Genomic DNA, 16840 nt, shown 5'->3' with positions numbered 1-16840 from the left:
GGGTTATTTTCTGGGTAAGCGATGAAAGTTAAGTGCATGAAAATGCTCTCAAGGCGGGTTACCATGACAGAGACCCACGTACACCAAGCACGTTTCAGTGCTGGATTGCTATGGGAAAAGTCCAATTAAAAGAAATTAAGCACTAACAAATTGCCCACGTGGCCTCTTTACTAACCCACTACTACATACATGTTGGTTTTTATATTGCTCCCATAAGCTTTTTAATGTTCTTGTGCTGAGTGCTATATGACTGCCTTGCCTTAAAACAGAAGCAAGGGGTCCTGTACTTCCCCAGAGCGAAGAGGAAATAAGATCGGGCCAAGCTGTCACTGACAAAATGAGAGGGCAATAGAAAGCTTGTTTCATGCTGCTCTAAAAAGCAAAGATCGTGTGTGCAAGAGGCCTGAAACACACAGGACATCTCTGCTGCATCCAGGCCCTGGGAGCTGAGATAAAGCAGAGCCCCCCTCACCCCAGAGAGGGAGATGAGCAGTCGGGTGCTCTCTCAAAAGGCACTCTGTGTCTGTCCTATGTGTCCGACCAGTTCCAAAGGGTCAGTAATAATGGGCAGGGAAAGGGAACCACAGAGGAGGTTAGCAACACACTCCTTTTGTCCCACAAGGTTGATGCATAACACCAGCTTTAATAAAACACTGGATTCTGGAGCTTTCTTCAGCCAAGCTGAAACAACAGTGGCATAGGGACAAACTCACTCCTCAAAGTCCTACAACCTTTGAAATAATGTCTGGAGGGGAGGTGGGGAAAGAGAAGGAATTATCACATTGTTAACACACACAGAAAATCTTTCTGCCCTCAGCAAGGAAAAATTTTCCCTCTCTCTCCTCCCTTAAGACTTTTTAAAAATTATCCAGCTTGCCCAAGCCAAGAAATCCCAGGTAGAGCTAAAATCTGGTAAAATAAAATTTTAACAAAGGAGACGCAAGTGTTTCAGTTACATTTTATCCTTACAAAAGAACAACAAAAAAAGTTTTATTGCTCACTTTATTACACTGCTTGTCTCCAACTTGAGTCATATAATTTTCTCACAAACTTTTTGAAGACAAACTTGAGAACTTCACTGTCTTGCCATACCGTGCCTTCAGCATGCATTCACACCTCATGGCAGTGTTTTGGAAATCTGGACCCATCAGAGAGGTTTGGATACCAACTCTTGAAAATGAATTTTAAAACGAAGATTTGGATACTCTAAAAGCATGAGTTGCTTTCCGCAGAGCTACTCCACTGTTCTTTGGACTGCATGAAGTTGGTATCTCACAGCCCTGTGGAAACAAAACCATCAATATAAATTCTAAGGCCCTAACCAACCTCAGGTGTTATCACAGTCTTCGGACAACTCACAGAACCTAGTCACTGGCTGTACCATTGCAAAGATTTTTTACGTGTCACCACGTTTATGACCACACACAAACCCAGTGTGCTTCAGCAATGTAATAAGTAGTATGTGCTAGCTGCTAGCAAGCCACAGCCCGACTGCCCCAGCTCCCCGGGGTGTGCTGGTATCTGCATACGGCTCCAGGTAACTTCAGCTGCAGCAGCCATTCGAGGACAGCACAGGGCCCTAAATGAGATGTAAATCTAGATGAGGGTCAATTAGCTAAAACAGTTGCTGCTTTAAAAGCGTACGTGACAACCTCCTGAACAGAAGGCAAATGAGAAAGTCTACGTGCTACAAAAGTACTGAAATTATGCACTCAAATGAGAAAGTCTATGTGATACAAAAGTATTAAAATTATGCACTAGCTTCCAATTTTATGACTGTTTCTTGTTTTCTTTTCTACTGTGTTTGATTCAACAAAATTACAGTGTTAGGCTTTACGCTTATTGCGGTTAATTTCTATAAGCCCAGTGCAATCAACTGAATGATAACCAGGATTAATTCAACTCGCTCTCAACTACAGAGCAGTACTTTGTGTTCACAATAAATTATTTAATCAGGGTGTACAAGTGAATACCATATGGCACAGGAAAGGGAAATAAAGAACAAAGCAATGGACACTCACAGGTAAGTTTCGACCGGGCTTCCAAAGAGAACTGGTGTTACTGCGCAGTAGCAACAGAATGAACAAATACAGGCATCAAATAATTAATTCATTCAGAACTTGAATTTTTGGAAAGCAGCACAGTCAGACACATCAGTAAGCACGTTGCCTCTAACACTAAAAAAATAATTATCAACGATCTGAGCACTGCTTATGTAGTTACTTCTTAAAACAACTGGTTTAGCACCTGTTCGTTAACAAGCATATACTTACATCAGCTATTTAACTATATATAGTTAAATCAGCTGCTGGAGACTCATTTGATTAATCCCTTGGAATTCCTTCAGGATAACAATTTATTTTCAGAAAACAATTGCTATGCTCTAACAGGTTAGGCATTTATGCCTGTTCATTCAGGTCAAGAGAAAAGTCTCGCAGAATAGGAATAGTCCAAAAAGCATCCAGGACAACCACGTTACTAAATACTACATGCTCATAGTATCTTTTTGGCTAGTAGTAGCCAAAAACTTACAAAATCTCTGCCTTTCTCAGTAATTTTCTTCGCATGCTGCCCTTCCACAAAAATAGGCTTAGGAAAACATTCTTAGACCACTACGTAGCGAAAAACTGAGTCTACTGCCTGTGCCCTAAGTAAAACTAAACAGAAATCTACGTTTCTGTGACAACAGATGGAAAGAGGTGTTTCCTCCAGGTAAAAGGAATGTACCACAAAGAATGTACCATTTCACAAAGTACCACTGACACATTCATTACTAACTTAATGGAAGAACATCCTTCATTAACAGCAAGAGAAAGGTTTGATAGTGGCCAACCTGACGATTTTTTCCAGGAGCAACTTTAAAAAGTTACTAATATGACAAAATAACACTGTTGACTTAAAGAAATAACTTGAAAGTAAAGATTCAAATTATGCAAAAGCTGAACACAGAAGCCTTTTATATTATTAACAAAATATTTAAATGGTTGGTTCCAAAATCCCATGCTATAAACTTAGGGATTAAAATAAAAGAACTATAGAGCATAGTTAACACATGATATTTACATAATGCAATTTAAAAAGAACTGTACAAATGTTTTCTCAAATTCAGAAACATACAAAAAAATCACAATCTATGGCCATCTGTGCTTGCCAGTTAGAAGCCAGCTATAAAAATACAGAAGTATGCGAAAGCGACAGTTGCCAGTATCGCCACACAGTGCTTGTCCATCAAATTACTGGCAACCGCAAGTTATATTTGTGACACAGACACAGCTTACTAATTGTCTAATGCATTTAAGAATTAAGGCTGACATTTTACATTTTTTTAAAGATTAGTCTTCCAATACTATAAAGACAGCAGACCTAAAGCTTCATGAAGTAGTGATTCTCATGTTTCTATGTATAGGATCCTAAATACGAACTACTTACATGAGATTCGACTTCAGACCAGTACTGTGAAATGCACGAAGTATGTGGTATGCTTAGCAGTAACAAACATGCTTAGAAAGACCGAGTGTGGTGTTGGCAAGAGTCAGAACTTCTTCAGATTTGATTAGTTACACAGGCAGAGTCACAGGTGCGCAATAATAGAAGACAGATTTCCTCAAAGTATACTTTTTAAAGAATAACAAAATGATTGACTCTAGTCTATAGACAAAAGGCACCTATGATGCTAGCAATAAGCATCCTATAAAAGACTGTAAGGGAAAGAAAAATGACAAGCATTGATTTACCAAGCATTAGATACACAAGTTCCTCTAGATAATGGGGAGATAAATTTGGCCAGCTGCATCACTCCCTGAGCACTGCCCATTTTGCACACAGAATACGGACAGGTTCTGCTGGAAACAATTGTTGGAAACAGAAGCTAAATCAAGACCACCTCTGCATCCACATGAACTTCAGGCTGGTAGTTCTTTACATTAGAATACTTGACTTAGTAACTTTGTTTTAATTTCATTCTTAACGTAATAGATTAAATATTTTAAAAGAAATCAGTCCATATACTACTCGATCACCTTTATTTCCTAAGGGATGATATTACTCTAACCACTACAAGTCCTTATTTTAGGAAGCATGACCCTATTATAACTGGCCAGATTACTTAAATGTGTCACACCACCGAGATTTAAACAAACTCTCTCTTGCCAGATGTGCAAACCAGATGAGCAACAATCCTGAGCAATCCATTCCAACTGTGAAGCTGCCTCTGCTGTGAGCAGGATTAGACCAGACGACCTCCAGAGGTCTCATCCAACCCCAAATATTCTATCATTCCACAAATCCAAGGCAGGTCAAAGAATGTATTTTAATGATGATTTATTCTTAACACTGAATACAATTATTACTTCAGAAAGTTAAGAAGAATCTAACTGTAGGCTATACAAAATTGCACAAGTGATACTCATTAAATGTGTTGGTGTTTGTTAAAAAAAAATATAAAAAATAACATCACTACAAAAGAAGAACTCAGTGTAGATGCGGAAGCAGGGTGCTGGTGGAAATCTTTTCACAAAGGACTCGACCTTTGGCCAGCAAACATACAGAGCCTCTCTGTATGAGGGAATCATGCTAGCCTACTGGCAAACTCATTGCCAGCACAGAATATGGGCAGCCTGTCTTTGCAGATATAGCACATACCATAGTATTCTGCATTTCTAGCTCGTTTCTGGAAAACGGTAACATTATCTCTCCCTTCCCTGACTTCAAATCATATCACACAACATCACATTTGTTTTAAATTCACGGAAAATCCCCTAGACTATTGTTACATCCTAGTATCAATGTAAAAAAATTGAAATTCCTCCTTCTTCCCACTGGGAAAGCATGCGAGCTTTCCTCTACCATCTTCCACCCTGCTCCAGTATCATCACGTCAACCCACTTCCTCACACTGTCCAGGTCTCTCTGAAAACACGTCCTGTGCTTCAGTTCATTAATTGCTCTGGGTAATTTGGCAGCATTCCCAAACTTGCTGAAGACACACTGCTTCCTGTTCTCCAGTTATTAATGACAACATCAGTCAGGACTGGCCTCAGTTTCAGCGGGTGAGGAACGCTACTGGCCACCAGCTGGACCTCATCTTAGCCCTGTGAGCACAGCAGTCCTGACAATTTTCTACCCACCTTGCAATGCACCTACTCAAGTCATCTATCAACAGGTTGGTTACAAAAAGCTTGTAAAAGATTGTATCAGATGCTTTCCTAAAGTCAAAATAATCAACATTCACTGTTCCCTCCCTCTCCTCTTAGCCACTGTAGAACTCCTTGTTGAGAATCAGTGTTCATTATAAGGACAATTACTTCACCCTTGATAAACTCCCATCACTTTCTTGTCCTTCATGTGCCTGAACATGGCTTCCAGGGGGATCTGCTCCATAATCATCCCAAAGACCACAGCTAGGCTGATCCCTATAGCTCCCCACATCCTTCTTTTGTCCTTCTTGAAGTTGGGTTTGATTTCCCCCTCTACCCTCCCTTTTCTCCTGCTTATTTTGATTCTCCTAATCACCACGACCTTTCAAAGACGGCAGGGAATAACTTTGTAATGATAGCAGATAGCTTCTATCAGTATGCTTGTATACATCACACTCAATCCCATAATTTTTTGTAGATCAGATTTGCTTAAGCGGTCCCTAACTCGACCTTCTGTATCACACATAATGCTTCATCTCCTCCAGTTCTGCCGTTAGACTCAGGGAGCCAGAAAGCCCAAGGACAGTCCTCATCATTAGAGATGAACAAGACCTTGAATATTACTTACACATCCCTTTGTAACCAGATTTGTTAAGATTATTTTGAATTCTAAGCTTTTCACACCGTGCCACCCACTTCAGGTTAGTGCTGTATACACACAGCCCTGGATTCTTTCCACAGCCAATAATGACGACAGAGTGACGCAGCCCCCTGACAGATTCTGCTTGAAAGACCATCCACTTTGAGATAAAGCCATTAAAACAAAAATAATCCTAAAAGCAATTTTTATTTAGTTGTAACCACCAAACGATGCTTTATCTACATCAAGTCTTTAGTTTGTTTATAAGATCAGATCAGTGTCAAAAAGTCTTAACACCCCATTGACTCTCAGAAAGGAGTTCTGTCTGAATCAGCCCCAGAGAGACACTCTCCTACCAACAATTGCACAGATCCCCAAGGACGTTAATATTGAATTTGGACTAAACATCAATTTATTTACACCAGCCTGCTTCCTTTAAAAAGCAATCTTTTCCAGTACTTTGAGACCTTCTGATGAATAGAAGCAGAGCTTTGCTGATGACTGCAGCCTTGGTTGTGGTTTGTTATCAAACCTGACTGTAGTTTCCAGGGAGTCAGGGTAGGAGGGAGCCAGATGTTTCTCAAAAATCATGAATAATGTTTAGAAACCTACAAGAAACACAAACAAACACACCTGACTGTTTTGAAGAAAACTGCAGTCAGGCAACTGCTCCTTCATGTGGGATCCCATTCAATACTCCACTCTTTCGGCTCACACAATTCATTCTTCCAAAACACATTCTACATAGTCAATGGCAGATTCTAACTAACTTCAAAGACAACCATATCTTGAGTATAGTGCTTTAAAGATGCAGAGAGATTGAGGCACCTAAGGACACGCACAGAAAGAATCTGTTTCTAAAGAGGCTTTGTCCAGTCTTCTCAATGAGCTAATGCAAGAAAACTTAAATCAAAGAAGCATTTGTCGTTTCTTGTTTGTGTTGATGCTGCAAGAAAGGGGCTGTAGTCTGCTGCATATTTTTCCTGAGCTGCCGGACTCCTGCACCTCACAGCAGCGCATGTTCTTCTTGTCTCCTGCACTCTAACATTTAGTCTATACGCTAAAGGAAGAAGAAGAGTTGATTAAAGCTTAGCTGAAAAGGGCAGGAGAGAGTATTTATTACAAAAAAAAAAAAAAATCAATTATTGATTTATTTTGAGTAAATATCTACTGCTTATATTACCCTGAATCTTGTAAATTCTTTTTTTTTTTCTTACTAAGATATATATATATAAAATAGCAAAAAGCTTTTTGCATTTATGTAGAATGAATCTAGCTTTTTTCTTCTACTTTACATGTTTGTTTTTAATTATCTGATATAATTTTTTTTAAAAGATCAAAAGCCAAACAAATTAGCAAACTAATTTAAAGGTAGAGTATACAAAAGAATAGAATAAAGCACAGTAAGACCTACATAATTTTGCTCACATTCACTTTCTCATTAAGTAAGAAATCTGAAAGGAAAAGGCACCTTTAGCACAAACGGACAATGTCTAAGTAAGTCTTTATTGATAACCAACACAAGCTTATCAGCTTTTTCAAGCTGACCGGTGACATGAAACTGATACCGAATTTGAGAGGTTACATCCTTGGCAACAAGACAATCAGCTTTACAGCTACAGAGCAGCAGTTTAAATTCTGTTCAAGGTAACCAAGTAGTAACAGACACTTCTTGCTAATAAACATCAGTGATGCGATGACATCCAACCAGTAACCGAAAGCAGTCTTTTCACAAAGATTAGGGCTGAGACTTTCAAAAGAGTCTGGAGAATTTAGATACATTATAAAGAAAGATATTGGAAGAAGTTCTGGCCACCTCTGTGCTCTAACTCTGGGTAGAAACTAAGTATAGCTTTAATTTTTCTTTTTAAAATAAATTAAGGTTCTGTTTTTTTCTAACAAACTGTAAAATACTTAGAACAAGTCCCACTCAGCCGTACTTCATCATTTCCCTCCCCCAGTGTTTATATTATTTTTATATGAATTCATACCATGTGGCACGTCTGGTACTGAATGGACAGAGTGAGAATAAAGCCCCCAAACACAGTAGGTTTGTGAGAGACAGCTCTGCAAGGAGCCAAGCAGATGTAAGGGAGGAACCAACTGCACGAATTTCATGCTCAGTATGCAAGACTTGACAGGCTTATATTATTTTGACAGGCTTGTATTATTATTTATTTATTTTACACACACACTGTTGAATCATTAGAGAAACGTGGGCTCACAAAGGCATTGATATTGATCCCAGGATTCCAGACTTTGTCTATGAACTTCGCTTTTTTTTTTTTTTTTTTATACGAAACTGAGTTCTGAGAATATATTCCAAGTAATGAAGAAAATCTAGGAAACTCATCCCCCTTTGACGAGTCTTGTATCAGGTTTTCCATCCTTATAACACACCAAACTATGCTAGCTATTAACGAACATAAAAAGACAAGGTTTTCTTATTGCTATGGAGCATTACTTGTATATAGGATAAATATCTGCCACTACCTTTTAAAGGAAAATACATATTCTCAATGTACTAACGTTAAGTCAGCTACCTCACTTAGACAACATCAATGGGTGTAGGAACATTTCAATATTTTTCTGCTGTTTTGTGGTTGGACACAGGAGACTTCCTCACAGTGACATAAAAGTTCAAGGACGAGCAAAAGCTTCAGAAAACAAAACTAACACAAAGAGATAAACATTTCTGTTAATTCACAGCTTACCAGCAAAGTCAGCTTTGAGTAAGTTCTTTCACAACTTTGCTCATTCCCTGTAACACCCATTTTATCAATATTTGCACAGAAACATACTCAGTCCCAGAATCCCATCTCCTCTGCGAGTCTCCTTGGCTCTTTAGCTCAGGATTGTAGTTTTAGATATAGGCTGCAATTTTGCCCTTGCAGTACAGTTTTCATCAAGTACTTGTTCTCCCCTGGAAATATCACCAAACAATATACAACCCCTTTAAAATTATTATTTCTCACTGTGGAGAGTCTTAAAATTTCACCAGGTTTTGAGGTTTAGGAGCATGTGCCACAAGACTCTTTGTTTTGTGATGATGCAACATCTTCGGGTTATTACAATTGTGGCTTGCTCGCTTCCCATCATGTTCCCGGGCTTGGTGCTTGGTTTCCAGACTCTCATGCTCTTCTGCCTGGCTGACAACTACTGAATGTGTTCTACCTGCAAGCTTCTGGTGGTCTCTTCATGCAAGAATGGAAAACAGAAAGGCTGACTGCATACTTCTAAGAAACCAGTAATTTTAAGAAGACATTTTTATGCATACTTCTTTCCTTTTTCTACTGACTGTAGGAAAAAGTTTACAACATCACATGTTGGCCTCTCAAAAAAAAAAAAAGTGGAAAATGCAGATTAAAAATTCTTTTAAGAAACAGGAAAAAAAGAGCCATCAACACAATACGACGTGCCAGCACTTTGCAGTCAACATGCAAGCACTTCATCATGATAGATTTTAAGATCTCTTTGCTTTGTTTCAATAGCAAAAGACTGCAATTATCAGATGGGTTTTACAGAACTGTGATCCCATGTCTTTGCAAATTTGAAGCATCACATCAACTGGTACTAGTAACTAAATGATTTCGAAACCAAATACATAAGAAATACATTGAAATCTCTAGCTATGGGGCAGAGATTTAAGACAGCCCTTTGAGCTCATAAAGTAGGATTCCCAGAGATTACGTTGCTAGTACACAACCTTATATTGTAAATAAGGCAAATTAACAAAGTTGGACCTACTTCAGAAGCCTCTATTCTTTTGTCCTCATTTTTATCAGATTTTTCACTATTATAAACAGTAAGGCGTTAGAGTAACCATATGTTAATCCACAGTTAATATCTCTGTAAATGAATATTTAAAAGCACCTACCTGTTAGGGCATTTCCTGTTGGTGGGAAAAAGAAAAACACCACCACATAGGGGTTTTTGGTAAAATCTACATATGTCAAAAGGCCTTACTTCCCTTGAAATATCAGATGTGCTTTATAGAAAGCACTTTAGAAAGAATTTGTGGTCATGATGATCGTGCTTATTTCCAAACCAGTATAAACAAACAAACTTGTCTAGACACTGCTCTACCAAGGGAAACAAATGTTGCAGTCACCCCTGTTTTGCTTTTGCAACACCCCTACTAAGAAAATAAGCAGTTGGAAAGCAGACCATAACAACAAGGGAGAGATTAGTACCAAAATGAAGAAAACCTTTATTAGAAGAGCAAGTTTGTGCTTTTTTTTTTTTCCTCTAATTCCTTCTCTTTACACATGAAGAAACAAGAAAATACTTGAAATTGCCTTTTTACAATGTAATTTCTTGTTTCATAGTGCTTCTAACAATACTGTGCTGTCTTATTTCTCAGTTTTTGAAAAATTCACTGGGCTTCTTGAATTAATGACCATTTTTCTCTAAACTAGGTATAGAACAAAGGTTATTTTGGAGAGCTGCTTTGTTCTGAGGATGCGAACAAGTAAGTGATACTTCAAATTCACTCTACCTTGCATCACTACTACAAGGAGACAGCTAGTTTAGAGCTCCGAATAAAAGGGTATAGCAACAATAATATTTAAAACAACCAACCAAGCCCTGTATCAAAAGCTAGTATAGATCTCTGGAGTTAGTGAAATGGGGCTCAAACTTAGAAAATAAAAGAAAAATTGAGAACATGCCTAGAAAAAGGAAGAATCCTACTAACGCCAACTGAAAAAAAAAAGGAGCTCTAGTCCAAGATTTCAATTCAAGTCCTATTTTTGTGAGGACCCAATAAAGTCCAGAAGAAATTTGAACACAGTGGAGAAATATTAAACTTACTTTTTCTTCTTAAAAGAAAGGAAATAAGGTGAAAAAAGACTGTAGAGCAGGTAGCTCTATTATCCAAGCGAACAATTCAGTTCTATTAAAAAACCTAGTCATACCATTTTTCTTCTGCTAGTAGAAGTACAATTCACATCTTGAAGACTGTTTCACAGATTACCTTTCAGCCTGATACCTCCTTCAAGCTTATTCATCATCCCAGCAGCAATAAATTATCCAAAATGCATTTACATTTCAGATGTATACAAATCTTTCCCATGATAAAATGCAGAGATATCATCCACTGTGCCAAACAAAAAAAATGAAGTCACGCACAGCAAAGAAACACCTTGGTTTTTGTTCCTCCCTCTCTCACCTCTTGGCAATTTCTGCCCTCTCTGCTTTTACTCAAGAGCTTTAAAACAAGACATTTTTCTCTCCAGGTGACATTCAGTCCTTGTATCTGTGGTTCTCTGTGGCGCAAAAATCGGTCCTTAGGCTTACTCATGTTCATAATCAAAACACACAGAGGCAATTCTCCTGCTATACCACCTCCTACTATTTGCATTTAGAGTTGACAGAGATGCAGAGGTGAGAAGCAGATTGAAATAAAATATTAAGAGGAACGAGGAAGTGCAAATTCAGAAGGACCTAGGAGGACAATTATCTTCGCAACATAGAAGAGGAATGCCTAGGAATTCGGCAGGATCCTGATAGGTTTGTGAGGACCTTCATGTGTAAGAAGAAGGTTGCCCCCAACTAAAGCATCTTAAAGCTCTTATCATTGTTACAGCACTTTTCCATAGCCTTACTGCACCCTCCTGCTTCTTTACAGATCCACCCACATCTGTTGAGCCAAAGCTCACCCACAGCTCTCCAGGTGGCTCCAGAGTTAGCCTAGGTTCTCCTACGGTTTCTTCCCCTCTTGTCCACTAATTAGTACACAGCGCCTCCACATACAGATCTAGCCCTGCATCATTCCCGTTCAGCCCATAAAGCTGCTCTCCTCCATAGTTTATAAAAAGGGAGAATAATGCAAATTTTTATGGTGAAATTAGCACCTTATGATATGGTTGAATATGATTTCCTATTTTAAGAGAAAAGTTAAGTAAGGAAGCATGGACTGAAAAGGAAATCCTTCCTTCCAGGATTCTGCTTAATTGCTTTTGGTTATTGGAAGTTATTAGAAGCAGACAGACCATAAACAAAATGAATAGTTTGCACCTGAAAGCAAAAGGCAGAATGTTAGTAGGCCAGCTCTTTAATGAAATGTAAGGTTTAAATGTATTTAATTTGTCTTCCATGATGAAAAGCTCATGGTAACCAGTAAAACACTGCCTTTTTTCCTCCTCCAGTAAATGACAGGTAATTTTAAAGGGCTGTTTCACAAACACAATCTGTATGTTAATTCTTCTGGAGGTTTGAAATTAGACCTTTAATCACTATGGTGTGTAATCATTCCATGTTTTGCTTAAGTCTTAATAAAAAAGAAAAAAAGGAAAGAAAAACTGATGAACAGCTTCTCTGAGAAACCCCAAATTTCTCAGTCTGAAGAGCTCAGAGATGAGGATGTAAAATCTTTTTTTTTTGCCCTCAAGAGAGTAACGTATAAGAAAGCAAACAGCAAACATTTTCAGACACTTACACAACGCTGTTTTAATTATGCACATCATTTTCATCTTCAGCCACCTGAAATATTCACATGCATGACCAGAAGACAAAATATGCAATTATTTCCTTTTACTATTCAATTTGTGAAGATAACTTCTCAAATTAGTTACACAACCTGTATTACTTGTCCACTGAGTGCCATCAGCACTTCCCAAACAAACTTCACCGTTCCGTCTGCTCCATGATTCACTGGCATAGATCAAAAGCAGTCACACCGCTTTTTCTGTGCTCAAATATTGAACTGCACCAGACAGTTCCTTATTTCTTGGGGTTCTTCAACAATTGCATGGTTTATTCAAACACCGCAGCAAGAATGTATTAGAGACATAGAGAACTCTCGAAAATCAGGGCATTAAATAATGCATTTCTAACATTAGAAGTGAAATTCTAGACCAACCTGAAATTCAGAGAATTTACAAAGTAAATGAGTGTCTTTCCCTCACCCACCCCTCCTCACACTGAGAAAGCATACAGCTAGGGAGCGTGTTCTTTCTACTCCCCCTTCAGTATTGTAAAATGGACCCTTCTTCAAAACTTGCTGTTGATAGCTTCACATCTTAGTTTCACCAGTTGTAATTGCTGGGTGTTTCATTGCGCTGCAGAAGTATGTGGTGAGAATGCTTCTGTCAAATTGCAAGCAAGTCTGCCTTCATATATAATTATATATTAAATATAAAATAAAATCATAATATTAAAACCAAAAGATTGCCAAAATAGCTACTTTCTCACAAGGGAATCTGAGACCCTGACATGTTCATTCCAAAGCTAGCTTATTGATCTGGAAGTTGATCAAAACAGTGCAACATCCTGATAAGAAATGAGATACTAAGCTGCTAAATAAGTACATAAAATTAACAAACTCAGCTCCCACAAGCAGTATCCTCTTCAATGTTACATGAGATTTCCAAGCAAACTGATACACACACAGGCATGCACACATAAATACTACACCAAGATCTTCAACCACCATCCTCTCTTGTCTTTTGCAAAATCAGGTGCACATACACTATTTGAGGCCATCGACAATATCCCATAATCTCTAAAGCAAGGCACATAAGGTATCTGATTTTTAAGTTCACTGTGTTTTGGGGCACAGATCAACTTGACAGAGTGCATCTGTATTTCTGTTGCTGGCACATCTTCACTCTTCCACCTTCTCTCACAGTCAGCCCTGTTTCCCTCAACCAGCCGGTCTGACAAACACCTTTCCTGGAATCAGGCAAATGCTTTTATTGCTCCAACATAATCAGTTCAGCATCCAAGACAAAGAAATCCACAGAGAGACCATTTTAATGGGCGAGGGAAACAGACATTTATTGAGGCTGGGTTAATATCCAGTGCGTTTATCTTGTGGCAAAGGACAATGGATGACTACAGCTCTGGAAAAGGGAGCATGTAATTTGCTAGGTTTGACTCCATGTCTCCTTTGCTATTGTGGGTTTGTAACAGACAGAACAGCAATGCATGCTGCAACCGTTTCATAACAAAGGACTGGCATAGTCTCAAAAAGTCAGAAGGTACACACGGATGTTGGTGAGCCTATCAAGAGCTTATTCCATTTTCCAGATGATGTACTGGGGAAGTTGAGCCCCATTCTGCCAGCCTGGAGTACATTTAGCACCATTCGGTCAAGGTGAGATTCACAATGCAGCTTCTTATTTCCAAAAATACTACAAGAGGTCTGAAAAGAAACTGCCATTGCAGAAAACGTATTTGTAATATGCTTCTTTGTAGATCTGTGTAGGGAGACAGCATCTTAAGAAGACATCAGGAAAAACAAAGCTCACACAGAACCAAACTTCACAGCTACTACCCGACATGATAATCAGAAAATAACCCCACGATTACTTTACTGGAAGCTCATATTGCTTAGAACACATGTAGTGAGACCTGGCACTACATTTAGAGGGAAAAGGCCTAAGAATCCAAGTACCTTTTTAGAATAATAACTTCACTGTTAGCAGTGCATCTACCACCTCCATTGTACCTACTAGGCTCTTTTACTGGCCTGCCTATTAACAACATTCATTCCACAGTTTATGCAGTGTCTTATTTACATTTAAAGTTTATACTATCATGGAAGAAGCATCAAGGTATCTGAAGTATAGCAATGCCTGTGCTTTTAGCACAGCAACAACACATTTTATTATTTTTTCCAGCTATTTAAACAACATTCAGTGGTTAGACTCTAAAGTTTTTTGGACGCTTGTTGCTGTGGTTTGCAGAAAATATTCAATGGAGACAAGCAATTTTGGGAGGCATACTGATCATGCTACTGTGAATGTGCTTGTATCCTTGAAAAAGAGAAAGGCAGCTGCAGGAGCAACTCCTACTTCCATTCTCTGCTAACACAATTTCTTCTTTTCTGCCTTCAGCAGTGACACTTGTCACTGGAAGACTGAGACCTAGTCTCCATAGTACAACACATTTAATTATACTATTCATGTGGGGGAAAAAAAGAGAAAGAAAGAGCGTGAAGGGTATAGAGAATGCCAGTGAAAAATCTGAAATACTAACACTGCTTGTCATGTAAAGCACATATAGCTTTAAAGAGTTACAATGACTTTAACCACAAGGGAAGTTTAAAAGCACAGAACATGAAAGTCTTCAGGGATATATTTATAAGAACATCCACACATTTCAGTCAGAAAAGGCTAGAAGAAGGGCAACAGCAATGATGGTATTCCTACTAACAGTAAGTAAAACATGCACACGTCTTTTCTGAAAGTTAGCAGGAATGCAACAGCTTCCTTCTTGAGCCCCAACTTCTGGTTCACTTTTCAGAAATTGCCACTAGTTTTCTGTGCTCATACCAAGCCAACAGGAACAGAAAAATGTAAGTTCTCAGGATAAATTATTCACTGTGGTTTGTAGTATTAGCAAATTTACTCCATCCATTTTCTTTGTGAACTACTTTCAAGTATTCTGCAGCAGCATTAATTTGTCAACCTGGGTGCAGCCGAACACAAGGCTGCCAGCACTGCTGATCTGTCCTGGTACCTTTTGGTAGCGCTGCTGTATGTTCCCTGCCCATAGCTGGGGGGTTGGAATTAGATGATGATTTGGGAGGCACCTCGAGCATTCTGTAATTGCATGATTCTGAGGATGCATAAACACCGTTCTTGCTCTAAGCGTATAAGAACGCCCTATATAAACCATCTACAAGAGTTTGCTGCTGTACCTTTTGAACAGTGTCTCAAAAGAAACAGACACACCAGAGTTACAAAGTTTTTGTGTAACACGACATAACGTTTCCCTGCCCAACTACGTTCTCTTTTTGATGGACTGTATAGGCACGACGATTATGGTATTTCAGTTTGATTTCACAGCTTGCCTTTTCGCTGCTTTTACCACTGATGACCGCTTCCAAGCTGTGTGTCTCCTCAGCCTGGATTACAGGCTTACAGCGCTGCGAACCCTGCCACTGAGCAGTGGCTGCTGGAAGGAACCAGACAATAGCTGGCATCAAAAGGCTCCCTCTAACCTCACCTTACCACGGGTGCTGTTAATTACCTCATCTCCCTGACCACACCAAGGCTCTCTCTGAAGGCAAGAGGAGGTTCTTACGCTGTGGGGTGGCCCCGTGTGCTGCCCATGAGGCAGCACCTGTGGAGCCAAACCAAACCAAAACCAAACCAAGTGGAGTTGGTGCGAGGCTGTGGGCTGGCCTGGGACCCCGACAGCCACCGTGCAGTGACAGTGGTTGTTGAGTTATACCCCTCATAACATAACCCCTCATGAGGGGTTGAGTTACACCCCTCATAACTCAACAACCACTGGGTGCCCCTCACCGCAGCCCTGGCAGCCCGTAATCCCCCCTTCCTAAGAGGCATTAGCAGCACACTGAGACGCAGCTGCCGGCTCTGCAACCCCCCGGGAAGGCTCACAGGGAGTCTCCTCGGCTTAAAAGGCTCGGGGGCGAGGCGGCGAGGAGTCGGGCTCCGCCACCACCTGTGGCGCTCCCCGCGACGTGGCCGTCCCCGGCCGCCGGCTGGCACGGAGGGAGGGAGGGAGGGAAAGAAGGAGGGAGGGGGACCCGGGGCAGCACAAAGCGCACCCCGCCCCCGAGGCTTTGTTCGCCGCTGGTCCCCGCAGAGCCGAGCCGAGCCAAGTCGAGCCGAGCCGGGTCCCCCGCCGCAACCCCCGTCCCCGTCCCCTCCTCGGGTCCCCGTCCCTGCCCCGCCGCAGCCGCCCCCCACCTTGGCTTTCCCAGCCTCCAGCTTCTTCAGCCGCTCCTCGTCCTCCATGGCGCCCGTGCGGGGACAGCAGCGCGTTACCGGCGGCGGGAGGCGGGCCCGCTCCGCCCTCAGCCGGGGCACGCAGCCTGCCTGCGCCCTCCCGTCCCGTCCCCAACCCGCCTCACGGCGACGGCAGCGGCCGCGCAGGGGCCCCCGGCGCCGCCATCTTCATCTCCACGTAAACACGCGGCCGGGGAAAGTGACGTGGGGATCGCCCGCTCCTCCTCCCGCCGCCATCCCTCCTCCTGCCCTGCCCTGCCGGGTTGCGGCCCCCTGGCAGCCTCCTCTGCCCCGCACAGCCCCTCCTCCTCCTCGGGGGACAGGCGGGGGGCTTCCTCGTTTCGCACCTCGGAACACCCAAAC

General features: G+C 40.8%; 1 protein-coding gene across 3 annotated transcripts in view; it reads right to left on the bottom strand.

Moving 5' to 3' along the window:
* The window catches only part of AKAP9 (A-kinase anchoring protein 9), a 109946-nt gene extending 93311 nt beyond the window's left edge, over positions 1–16635 (bottom strand). For 2 of the 3 annotated variants that reach the window (XM_084282064.1, XM_084282063.1), the window contains exon 1: positions 16439–16590. In XM_084282064.1, coding sequence (XP_084138190.1) covers positions 16439–16486 — 48 coding nt within the window. In that variant the 5' untranslated portion in view covers positions 16487–16590. Of the gene's footprint in view, positions 1–16438 lie in introns of all 3 variants that reach the window. The other variant, XM_084282065.1, reaches the window with a different exon arrangement.
* Between the last annotated feature and the right edge of the window lie 205 nt (positions 16636–16840).

This window comes from Netta rufina (assembly GCF_964035555.1).
Source record: "Netta rufina genome assembly, chromosome: 2".
In the NCBI taxonomy this organism is placed as follows: Eukaryota; Metazoa; Chordata; class Aves; order Anseriformes; family Anatidae; genus Netta; species Netta rufina.
This window is presented reverse-complemented; position numbering and strand designations above follow the sequence as displayed.